Source organism: Rhinichthys klamathensis, unplaced genomic scaffold (genome assembly GCF_029890125.1).
Source record: "Rhinichthys klamathensis goyatoka isolate OS25496 unplaced genomic scaffold, OSU_Roscu_1.1 h1tg000004l_1, whole genome shotgun sequence".
NCBI lineage: Eukaryota > Metazoa > Chordata > Actinopteri > Cypriniformes > Leuciscidae > Rhinichthys > Rhinichthys klamathensis.
The window spans coordinates 5,230,183-5,242,775 of NW_026606557.1; the positions used below are offsets into that span (position 1 = coordinate 5,230,183).

At 40.0% G+C, this 12,593-nt stretch overlaps 1 protein-coding gene across 2 annotated transcripts; it reads right to left on the bottom strand.

Annotated features, from left to right (window-relative positions):
- Positions 1-1,038: 1,038 nt before the first annotated feature.
- trim35-13 (tripartite motif containing 35-13) lies at positions 1,039-10,905 on the bottom strand. 2 transcript variants are annotated; one of them, XM_056252398.1, is made up of 6 exons: positions 10,617-10,905; positions 5,724-5,819; positions 5,385-5,615; positions 5,278-5,300; positions 5,050-5,168; positions 1,039-1,595 (listed from the first exon to the last, which is right to left on the bottom strand). In XM_056252398.1, the coding sequence occupies exons 1-6, from the start codon at positions 10,824-10,826 to the stop codon at positions 1,060-1,062; spliced, it is 1,215 nt and encodes a 404-aa protein (XP_056108373.1). In that variant the 5' UTR covers positions 10,827-10,905; the 3' UTR covers positions 1,039-1,059. The 2 variants fall into 2 exon arrangements, with proteins under 2 accessions (XP_056108373.1, XP_056108366.1); XM_056252391.1 differs by lacking the exon at positions 10,617-10,905 and adding an exon at positions 8,468-9,281.
- Positions 10,906-12,593: the final 1,688 nt, after the last annotated feature.

Consider the following 12,593-nt stretch of genomic DNA (forward strand, 5'->3'; position numbering starts at 1 on the left):
GTTTACACTACGAAAGCAATCCGATCGAATGCGTTTTTGACTACCTCTGGAAGTGGTCAAAAGTGGACAAGCTCAAAACTTTTTAGACCCCGTTTACACCTGTATTTAGCGTCGTCCACTTGTGATCCGATCGACCAAAACGCATCTTGAAGCAGCACTAAGTAGGAATTCCAGTTTTGTCAAACAGCGCCACCTAGAGTCGCTGTGGAGTACTTGTACTGTCGTGAATAGCACTCACGCAGAGATGGCTCGCACTCACGGCCGGATCCCCTCCCCCTGTACACCGGTACCTGTTCAGTAGGGTGGACGCTGTAACGAGTGGAAATAAGGTATGGCCCCTTTAAGAGCTGCGCGCGCCCTGTTTAACTGTCGGCAGTCTGTATTGTATGTGCGCCTCGAACACCACATGTATACGGCGCTGGGTTATTTCTGTTTGATGCTCATTTTATCAGAATTTAATCAGATCTGTTTTTTGCCGTAAAGCAATTCGTTACCTCGCGAGACCTGATATCACACGAGACCTCCTAACACTGAGGCCGGCGGCTCGACCACCATTCAACACGAAATCAGTTATATAAACATTACAATGACTAAAATAAAAGCTGTTCGGGTAAGGTAAAAAAGTTACTTAGTTCACCTTTAACACCAGGTGTAAACAGGGCCTGTCTCTCTTCTATATCTATCAACTCCTCCAACAAGATTTTGAGTGGCAGTAGTACATTGCTACACACTACGTCGCCATTGTTGTCTACTTTTTTCCATTTTATGATGGGTGGAAACCAGTGATAAGGTGCAATACCGCCACACACACACTATGATGAAGTGTCAACCGCTGGTGTTGGATTATTTACAATATTATCATATTTTCTTTTGATTTCAGGAAAATGTGACCTATGCATTTTATGACAGTTTTGGGGAGATTCACCTTGTTGTTCAGATCATCTATCAGGTTTTTAAAATCCAAAACAAGTGGAACTGGAGGTTATTTCCACAACACATGTACTGTAACATGAGAGTTGAGATGTGGAGAGAGAAATGCTGAGAGGGACCTTCTTCACATCAGTCTGTCTTAATAGAGATCCACGCTGGCAACACTTTCAGTGGGTGCTCCTTACAGGCACTGCAGAAGTATGGGAACGCTCTCGGAGTGATGATGTCCATGTAGGTGAATAATGGCGTCCTCTCTCGTGGGTCGTAGAAAGTCACCCTGGACCTGTTCATGTCCAGAACCACTCTCACCACCTGCGGCTCCTGAGTCATAGTGAGAGGGGACCATGGGGCAGTACAGGCTTTATACTCTCCGTTTCGTAGCCTAATGGTCCAGAATCCCTCTGCGGGGGTCAGCACGTGCTTTCCCTTTCGGCTGATGGATGCGCTTGCAACTCCAATGACCCAGTAGGTGTTGTTTTTGACCTCCACGTCCCAGCTGTATCGTCCCGAGCTGAAGCCCTCATAGGCCAGCACCTCTGCGCCAACATTGAAACGCTCAGGGTTTTCTGGGAGTTTAAACGTCTGGGAACAGCACTGTAATGTGGTCAGATCCTCTGACAGGAGGAAGCAGCTTGCCGCGGTGTTCGGATCAAGGGTCACTGGAGCTGAAACAAAGCAATTGTTTAAAGGGTGAAATGCAAATGTTGCTGAGAAAGCAAAATTCGTTAAAGTCACTGGATCTTTTACTCTAGTTAAAAAAAAATATTTAAAGGTGCTATATGTATTTTTTAGCGGCCTCTATCGTGATGTTTCAGATTGCAACCAATATTTACAAGAGCGCTCGAACAAAAGAGTGAACACTCATGGTACCGGCCACACTGAGACTTTTCGCACACAACATGCTGGAAACTCATGTAAACTCCCACTGCAACGTTACAATAATAGGCTACTTTATCAGCTTGACGTTGAACTAATGCTCCATGCTCGTACCATGATAACGTTACATTGACTGCATTTAGCCGGCATGTGGTGTTATCTAGCACAACGCATTTCACTAACTATTCGTGTATCTTTCACAATCAGGCAGCAATGTCAACATAGCCTAGAGATGAATGTATAATATGATAACGAAAACGGTTAGTGAACTAGACTGAACAATTTCAGTGTAACAGTAAGATCGTAGGAAGTAACATTACTGTACTGAATGTGTCTGGGAATGTGTATTATAAACAATATGATAGTAGTGGGATGAGTGACGTTAGACAGTAGATCTAGTACATAAAATAAAAGTTGCACCTAACGTTACTTTTTGTTATCCTGGAACAGTCTTTTGTATTCATTTCATGTCTCCTGTATGTTGTAGTTTACCTTGCTATTTCATTACAGTTTACCATTATTTCAGCATATCTGAAAACTTGTAATTTATCACAATAAAAATAGCGGAGGTCTCTCCATAATTCAAACGCTCTGCCGATGTTGATCCGTGTTTTCGTCCTAAGTCGATCCGATTCACGTTTGGCCTGACGAGCTTCAGCAGATAACTTTTTGTTTTGTTTTTTATATTTATGTGGAGTGTGTGTGTTGTACTGGAGGCAGGTCGTTTTTTGTTGGTATCAGACTCCATGTCGTCAGCTGCAGTGCCGTCGCATATAAAAGTGCAGACTGTATATAAAAAGGAGAGAGGCTCGGGAGCGCGCATGCACGTCACATCCGATGGCTTTCGCAGAAAATCCGACCCGGAGACTTCACATAGAAATAGGAATACTGGCCTTCAGAGGTAATAGCAAAACCCGACAAGTTCAATAACTTATTCATTCATCTGTGAATGAATAAGTTATAGATTCCTGTAGTAGAGAGTGTTATATGATGTGAGTGAAGTGATGCTTCTGTGTATTATAATTCTGTACATATTTTTTAAATTTTGTAAGTATATCATCAACCTGTCCAGGGACTGCAGGCGGAAATTAGCATTTTTGCTATAACCTGGCACATGACATCTCTTCTTTCTTAGATTAATGGTTTTTGTGCATTGTCCCTGATCAAATAAATAAATATAAATAAATAAATAAAAATAAAAAAAGTGGATCATTGTAATGTGTGATTACAACTAGGGATGGCCCGATACCGATACTGGCATCGGGGATCGGGCCGATACTGTCCTAATATACTCGTACTCGTACTCATAAAAATTCGCCGATACCACGCACCGATACCACGTACATTTTGCAAAACGAAACTGGCCGCCGCGAGTGCTTTGTCGAGGTGAACTGAGGCATAGGAAAGTATAGGCTAATGTCGGCGGTTTGGGCTCATTTCAAGATAAGGGATGATGACAACAGCAAGGCAGACTGTGAGTTATGTTCAGCTAAGGTGTCGAGAGGAGGGAAAGAAAGTACATCGTTTAACACCAGCAATCTAATTAAACATCTGAAGACGCATCATAGATCTGATGGCCGAGCGCGCGCGCGGGCGGTAATGCACTCACTCTGTGTGTGCGGGTTACGGGAGAATAAAACGATTCGCGGGACTCCCGCAAACTAGAAATATCTATGAATAAAACATAAAAACTAAAAGATTTTTATTAATCTCTTGCAGAAAAGCAACAAGAACAACTACAACAAAATAGAAACGATTTACAGGACAGAGTTTCTATTCATAACATGGTTACAGCGTTGAGCGATGTAGCCAATCACAGACATATGTGTTGATTTCTGGAACGCAATGGCCAATCAGAAGCATTTAAGATAGACTCCCCTCACCGCTCAAAACGGACTTTTTTGTTCAGTGCTGAATTCTGCATGCTGGCAAATCCTCTAATTATAACAAACAAAGTGTGGATATTATGAAAGATTGATTGTGCAGTCAGCTTCATTGATAATAACAGAGATGTGTGAGATCGCGATGAACTGTCAGCTTTTAGGATTTATTAAGGGAGCGCACTTTGCGCGCATTCAGTCATGCCAGACCATGCACGCAGTAGCCTGCTTGCTTTTATGTTAAATTAACAGTGGTTTGTGTGTTAATACATTTATTATTTTACTAATTTTTATTTATTTTTTAGACTTGTTAAAACAAGCAGAGAAGAAAATAAAAACAGTCTTCTAACCTGTGTTCTAAAATAGTCGTCTTCTTTTCTGGGAGCCTATTACTTTTGCGGTAGAAATATCGGTATCGGTACTCGGTATCGGCAAGTACACAAATGTAAATACTCGTACTCGTATCGGTTTGAAAAAAAATGGTATCGGGCCATCCCTAATTACAACCCCTTCACACACAGGCAATAAAAAAAGGATTCATTTTAGAAGAAAAACTACAAATAGCACCTTTAACTAGTAGATGTCACCATACTTCCCCAGTTGACTGATTTACAATAAGAATTGATGAAAAGATGCATTACATTTTAGGAAATGTTAAATCAGGTAAATGATATATGAAGAAAAAAACTCTTTGTAAAAAGCTTTAGAATATACAGTAGATAGGAATGAAACTTAAGTTTGGTGCTGCTGAAGTTGAGATGTCTGGTTCAGTGCAGGAGAAAGATATGCTGTGTATTTAAAATTTTGAGACGCAAATAGATAAAGTGTAATAAAATAAACACTTAAATCTGTATTTTGGCTTTCTTTTCACTAGTCTGAAAAGACAGACTCAAAATTAACCAGTGCATGAAAAAGTAATATTCTTTAATTAATAGTTTGTTTGTTTTTTGCATTGTAACATTATTGTTATTATTTTCATGACAATTAAACCACTTTCTCAATTTTCTATTAAAATCATCATGAATTGCATCACTATTTTTTTTATTTCTTGACAGTGGTTTAAAATTGACAAGTAAAGTAAATAAGTAAAAGAAATAACAACAAATGTGGTATTTTGATAAATATGGAGGCCCTAAAGGGACATGGTGATTTTGCATGCCTGATAAAACTTGCCGTTCTCTCACAAAAACTTTCGAGTTGCCCCTAAAAACTTTGCGTTCACTTGCAAAAAAAATCGACTCGCAAAGTTTCTCAGGGGGGAAAACTTTTTTTATTGTGAGGAAAAATCATTTTTCCTCTAGTCTCTTTATTTTCTCCATCACCGTGTCCCTTTAGGGGCTCCTAAGACACAGAATATACTCACTATATTGAATGATTTCCTTCATTCTCTCCCATACTTTAAACTTTAATGAGCCCAGGTGTTTGGCAATATCAAGCAGTGAACCTCTTATCATCTCTGGATCCTGGGGAACCCGCCAGGTTCTGTCAATAAAAGAATACAGAGTTATTCTAGGTCTAGCTCACAGAGAAAATTATACTTACTTGGATGGAAAAGTTTAAATGAAATTGATAACTGAGAAAGGCTTTTTACCTCTTTATAGTGTCCTTATAATTCTACATGAGATTAAAAGAAAAGCAGATTACAAAGAGTGAATTGTATGTGTTGTGTTTTTCTATCATTCCTTTACGAATGTTCACCTTGAGGAATGGTATATCCTGAGATCTCATCTCCTGTTCAATGATTCTTATAGTGTTGCTAAGTGAAGTGATGTCATTCTCCAGATCTTCAATCTTATCATTCATCATCTGCCTCTTCTGATCCTTCTCTTGCTTGAGCATGGAAAGCCTGGATGCTTCCTCGTCTCGCAGAAACTGGTGCAGCGCCTCAAACTCCTCTCCTATCTTCTTCTCTGTGTTCTCGGCCTGACTCTGTAATGAGAAGGTTATCATTTACTTTTTTTTTTGAAGGGGAGAATTCATTGTCTCCTTCTATAATTGTTCCCCTGCATGCTTAAAGCAAATTCGATGTGAAAATACCTTAATATGCTCTATTGTTTCCTCACAAGTGAGTTTTGCTTTTCGGAAGAGCTTCAGCTTTTCCTGAAGTGGTTTCAAAGCATTTTTGAGTTCTTCCTATAAAGAGTGAATAAAACGATAACATAGCAAGATTGAGTAATTACTAGATGTTCCCATACTGAAACACATTTATTCATTTAGAGAGGCCGAAACTTTTTCGAACTTACTACAATGGCTTTACTTTAATGGCTAAAACTTTAAAGCATCCACAAGAAGATTTGTCCCTTTTCACAGCCTGTTTTTCGAGCATATAAAGTTGCAATTATCCAACCATCCATTCATTTTCCAAATTGCTTGTCCTATGTAGAGTTGTGGTGGTGCTGGAGCCTATCCCAGCAATTGCAAGTCCCATCCAAGTACGTTTAGACCACAAAGATGTACTAAAAACTGCAAAGTTTTTTCTTTGTACAGATGACAACATTATTAAAAACCATCCCCATTCACACAGATCCACGAAAACGATTAAAAACTTTGTATTATGCAAGAAAGACTATGCAATTGCGCACATTCTTTTACAGAGCACTCGCGCCAGTCATTCTCGCAGTTAACATGGAGACTATAACGATATCGTTTTCAAAAACTTGCAAAAGTTTGCGTTTTTAGGCCCCCAATACACCGTTGTCATGTAAATGGTCGGCCAAAACGCATAAAAAGTTTTCAGTTTTTAGTTGAAACCGGTGTCGTGTAAACGACCCCTATGTCAAACCTTGCTTAGCTTCCAAAATCTGGCGTGCCCATGCTTGTTTGCAGGGTGCAAATTAGAATGGGGTTTTCACATTAATACAAGATGTTGTGGGGGTCAAAGAAAGCAGTATACCCGTAACATGAAGCTTTACCTGTTAATAAGTAGATACATTTCTAGCTCTGACTGATTTTAAATTATAACCGTAACCCTGAATTGGGTCATACCATTAACATTACCAGAGCACTGAGCAGCTGAATTAGATGCGCTATAAAACCGCACCCATCCAGGGATGTGCATTTATTGCATTATGTGTTTAAAGGGGTCATATAATGGTACATGCACTTTTACAAGTTGATTGTACTGAAATGTGTGTTGGCAGTGTCTGTACACAACCATCATATAATGATAAAAATCCATCCAGTGGTTTTGTTTTAATCTCCTTATATGTTTTCCCCTCCCTCAAATCGAGCCGTTCGAGCCTGTGACGTCACACGCTCGGAAGCCCCTCCCACAATTGTTGATTGACAGGAGCGTTTCAACACAGACCCGCCCTCGCTCATGAGGGAGCTGTCAATCATAGTCTGCGCAGACCGGCGCGGTCATTGTTGATATGCTGGAGCACTGTCTATGAGCAGAATGGCGTCTAAGCGATTGTGGTGTTCTGTTCTTGGGTGTAATAACGAACACAGCAGTCATTTTAATGTTCCTAAATCCGAACGGCTGAAGACGCAGTGGCTGTGTTTGTTTTCGAAGGGAATATTCCCCACGAGCAACGTCAATGCTCTCATGTTTGCGCGAATCATTTCTCACCAGACTGCTTTATAAAGGAGGGTCAGTATAAAGCTGGTTTTGCTAAGAAGCTGCTCATGAAAAAAGGATCGGTACCATCTATTCGTGTTCCTGCTGAACCTCTAGAACAACTGAAGTGAGTGTAACGTTTTATTAAACTTTATATTAATATATTAATCTTTGCAAATTGCATGCTTCACAATGAATGCGTCTAAGGTTTACACTCAGGGTACATTACGGCATGTTTTCTATGTATGACGTTCTCAATATAATTCATAATCCCACGTTTATACTGAACAACGCGTTATGGTTATTGTGTTATTGAGTTAAAAATGGTGTACGCACAGAACAGAGAGGCGGGGTGAGCAAAGCTCATTATCATTTAAAGGCATATGCACTGAAACGGCGTGCTGAAAACAGAGCTGTTTTTGACCAGGTAAAATAAGTGTTTTCTTACAATACTAATGAGAATTTTTAATTAAAGTATATTACAAACTTTTAATTTAGACCCTAAAGAATCATATTAGCTTGTACAAAAATGGCATTATATGACCCCTTTAAAATGCATGTACACAGTTCAGTTGAATGATAAAATTTGGCCTCATTGATGCTGTTTAACTAAATGTATGAAGCAAACTGCTCCCCAACTCTGACCCCCCTAAAAAGGCCATTGTGTAATTCGCATCCTGGTTGTATGGCACTAAGAAAGGTGCAATTATAAGAAATAAAATAAAAATCCATACATTGCAAGTAGAAACTGAAGAATGTGAAGTTGCAATAATTGAAGAAAGTGAATACAATAAGTGAAACAAGATATCATAATATCTTGCTCTCCTTTAAGTGTGAGGTGATAAAAGTGTCATACGTGACCTTAAAAGATTTTTAGATTATTTTGAGGAGATATGAGTGCATAATTTCATCAACTCTAAACTGAGCACATGGGCATCTGGTTTCAGCCCTACCAGAAGGCCTCATCCCTAGCATGAACTTACCACTATTAATAGTCTGTTAATGAACCCAGCCAAGAATCCATAAATAACTATTTCTGAGGTCCTAAAGAGAAAGGACGGTTGTCCAAATGGTTATAATATTCTCATAAAATATTTTTGGTTTCCCCTCTTGTCCTTGAACTGACAGTGCAATCATTGAAGATCTACATTGGAATCAACATTGCCTGTAAACAAATGTCAAACATAGATGCAGACGACCATGAATCTGTATTTAGACATACCTTACAGTCGTGTGAAGCTTCATTTAAGGGATATAACCTGTGACCATGGTGGTTGGCTGACGACTTGCATTTGCAACAAGTGGGTTCCAGATCCTCCAAACAAAAAAGCGTCAAGGTCTCTCCATGCTCCTTGCATGCAAGAGGGTTGTTTTTGCAGCGCTCCAGAAAGCCCTCACAGGTCTTCTCAAGCATGGTGTTGACTATGAGCTCCCCCATAGAGGATGGCTGACAGCAAAGCGGGCATTCGCAAGATCCTCCTCCATTCCACAGGTTCTCAAGGCAAAGTTTGCAAAAGCGATGTCTGCAAAACAGCACTACGGGCTTTTGCAGGATATTTCCACAGATGGGGCACGACAGGTCATCTGCAAGATAGGATTGCATGGTGGCCATTGCTCCTTTGAGCCCTTCATTGCCCAGTTGGGTCACAAGAGGGTACTATACCTCCCCTCCCACATAAGATTGCCCTTGGGAGATATGTCTTCTGATTGGCTCCAGTATTCACTCAGAGTTTACATCACCGAGTGAGATCTTGGCTGGTACATGATATCTTCTGATGAATGCCTGAACATCACATTATGTAACATCAAGCTCCTGGAGAGCGATTTGACCCTGGCACTGACGCAAGAGGAAATATGTTAAGATTTTCTCATTCCATTCGAGAAGATGTGTGCCTCCTCTTAAAAATACAATTAAAAGGCAGGACAAATAAACAGAAAACTGTCCAGAAGCTTGGACTATGGAAGCGACCTTAGAAAAACATTAATTCAGTCCTGTGAAAAAGTTTATGCCCCCATCTGATTGTCAGTATTTTTGCATATTTCACACGTAATGTCTTCAGATCTTTAACCAAGACCTTTCCACGAGCCTTGGACAATAACACATGGACAACAACACAATGAGATGAATCTTTCATGCATTCATTAAAGAAAGCACTATTCGTTCAACACTATTCTAAGTTAATGCTGCTAATGGAGGTAACCAATATCTGGTTGCATCCACATTAGCAGCAATATCTGCAACCAAATGTTTCCTGTAGTTATTTATATGGAGGAATTTTGGCCCACTCCTCCTTGCAGAATTGCTTCAGCTCAGTGTTCAAGCATGAACTGTGTGTTTCAGATCCTGCCACGGCATTTCATTAGGGTTTAGGTCTAGACTGTGACTAGACCATCTCAAAAATTTTAGGGATCATTTTCTTAAGGGGGTTATTATTTTGGAGCATGACCCCGCTGGGCTTTAGCGTTAGTTTACAGACAGATTATTCTCCTGGAAAATTCTCATAAGTCATAGTTTTTTTCAGTTCTTTCTGGGCACGATGTTTAGGTCCTGATGCCTCAAAAACTATCACACAACTACCGCCGTTTTTGACTGGCAATTTTTATAAAAAGCAGAGGCTTGAAGATCTTTAGAAAGTTTTTTGTGACTAAGAGATGAACTATTCCAAGCCGTATTCATTTGGATATGACTCTGATTGTGCTTTAGTGGAGCCTTCAAAGACTTATGGTGTGTTTACTGTACTGAAAACGGAAACTTCTTTTTTTTTTTGCTTTTTACACGTACAGACGACAAAATTATCCCTGTCCATGAGGATCCGCGAAAACGGCTAAAAATGCTATATTATTCATGCCAGGCCAGTATTTGGAAAAAAAACACTACATGCCTATAGACTGAACATGTAAAGCGCATGCGCATGACGTCACTGTTTTTAAAAAAAAATCACGTTTTTGTAATTTACACGGAGGCGATAACAATATCGTTTTCAAAAATGTCAGTGTTGTGTAAAAACAGCCCCTTAGAAATGGCTTTGTAACTTTTTCACCATCTATATACTCCTACAATCCATAATGAAATCTGACCATATACAATGTTAATGTGCACAAACTTCTTTTTCATAGAACTGTATTTACCACTAAAATATGTATAAAGACAGTCCCTTCAGACAATGTAATACGATTGCTGATGGTTGTTGACATACTGAGAGGGGTGGGCTGAAGGCGTCCTAAATTTGTTTAGCTAATTAAAAGATCAGGTTACACAAGATAATTCATTTTCATTACTGGTTATTTTCATGCATTGCTCTGCAGGGTATGCTTGAATATGATGCCGTTTTTATTACATCTCTATCATTGAGCTGTGCTGGATTTAATACCTTTATTCTTTGCTCCCTGCACTTTCTGAGACGTGATCCAGTGGCCTCTTGTCTGCAGAAGGGACACTGCGTCTCCCAAAACTGCTGACAGCAAATTTCACAGAAGCTGCGCCCGCATGAAATACAGCAGAGGACCACTGGAATGCTGAACACCTCCCCACACGCTGAACAACAAGGGTCTTCCTCTAAGAGCAGTGAATTAACCTCCATTTTCTCTCTAGATATGAGCTGAACTGGTTGTGTCTTGAGTCCTAACCGAGATAAAAATACCGCTGCTCAGTACGTGTCCCTCATTCTCCAGACACTTGACCTTTAGACTTGACATCTGTATGTGAACGATCGCGGTAACGCTTCCTTTTACAGTCCTGTTACCCATGTACTTACTATGTACTTATTATAGTAATTATAATTACTGGGTAATAACTAGGTACTAACCCTGAACCTACCCCTAAACCTACCCCTAACCCATGTACTTACCTTATATTAGCCAGTACTTTCTAGGTAAGTACACTGTAAGTACACGTAAGTACTGTACAGTAAAAGGAAGAGTTACCACGATCGCTATATTGAAAACACGTGACATGCAGAAGCTGTTTGTATATTGATATCTGATGTAAAGACAGCATTTGTTGTTGTTATTAATAATTTTGATTATGATGTGCTTTGGGAGCACATTTGTTGTAGTCCTCAGAGCAACATTTTGATGGACAATATATTAAACATCATCATGCTGAGTCATGAGCTCAATTTGTGTACCCGTTGTAGAGAAGATGAGCATATCTGTATGAATTCTGATAATGCAGAAGACAATCAATCTTGCCATGCTACTCGTATATTCATTGAAGAGCTGCAGATAAATAGAGGACAGCCAATTTGGCTTTTCACAGTTCTGGGAGACACACAAAACTCTCAAGAGTTTTGTGTGTCTCCCAGAACTGTGAAAAGCCAGATTTGTAAAAAACGCACCAACATGAGAGGCACTGGGACATTGAAAACCTCTTCCCATTTCCTTGCCATCTTTCTAGGTACTTGTGGAAAAAAAAAATGCTGTAGTACAATAGACCTTTTTTTGCCCTTTAAATTTTGTTGAAATTCTAATGTGAACACACCTTTAGGGCCAGGTTCACTAAGTAGTCCTTGGACCAAGACCCAAAATTTCACGTATTGGTACAATCTGGGTGGCCAAATTCTAGTTGCGATTTTTTACATCCTATGCACCCCTAGATAATGTTTTGACATGATAACCCTTGCCAACTGGCAGCTTAGTAGTGGTTATGACGACTTGAAGTGACTGACCCCTGTCAGCGGAAAAAATGGCAAAAGTACCTTCCATGGAAATAATCTGGTTCATCCAGTTGATAATTCATCAAGTGGTTCATTCGTCAAGAAATAAAGTAGGTTCCAAATTAGTGAAATAATGAGATTAAGGCAATAATTCCAAAATATATGGTTAAAAATGGCTAAATTTGGGAGTATTAGCATGTAAAACCGCAATACCACAATATCATGAAAGAGCATTGAGACGATGATTGATGAGCCTGTCAAAGATTAGAACAACCACAATGTTTAATGTATGGTGAAAACAACAGTCATTACAAAATCATCACAAAATTTCAATTAAAAGTACTAGTCATCATCGTCTTCGGTCTCCTCCTCACAAGGTTGATTAGTACAAGTTTGCAGCTTGCACGGGTTGGTGCACCTCAGGCTGTTGGCGAGGCACGTGCAATCATGTAGCTTGCAGGATAGTAGCTGCAGGACGGCATCAGGTGATGGGGCGCCTCGCATCCACTGGATTTTCAGCTGCCCGTCTTCATCTGTGTTCCACCCATGCTCCTCGGGACTTGGCACAGCCGGCATGGCTTGTAGAGACCGCCTCCAGTTAGCAGCCTGGTAGTTGGCTTGGATGGCATGCATGAGGAGCAAATCTTCGCATGGAGGAAGCTGTCTGGATTCACCCTCTCCACGCCTGACACA

Excerpts from the sequence above, each read along its gene's own strand:
- trim35-13 (XM_056252391.1), bottom strand. The coding sequence starts at position 8,857 with ATGGCCACCATGCAATCCTATCTTGCAGATGACCTGTCGTGCCCCATC. Across the intron at positions 5,616-5,723 it reads AAACAATAGAGCATATTAAG|AGTCAGGCCGAGAACACAGA; the intron begins GTATTTTCACAT and ends TTCTCATTACAG. Across the intron at positions 5,301-5,384 it reads AGGATATACCATTCCTCAAG|AATTATAAGGACACTATAAA; the intron begins GTGAACATTCGT and ends AATCTCATGTAG.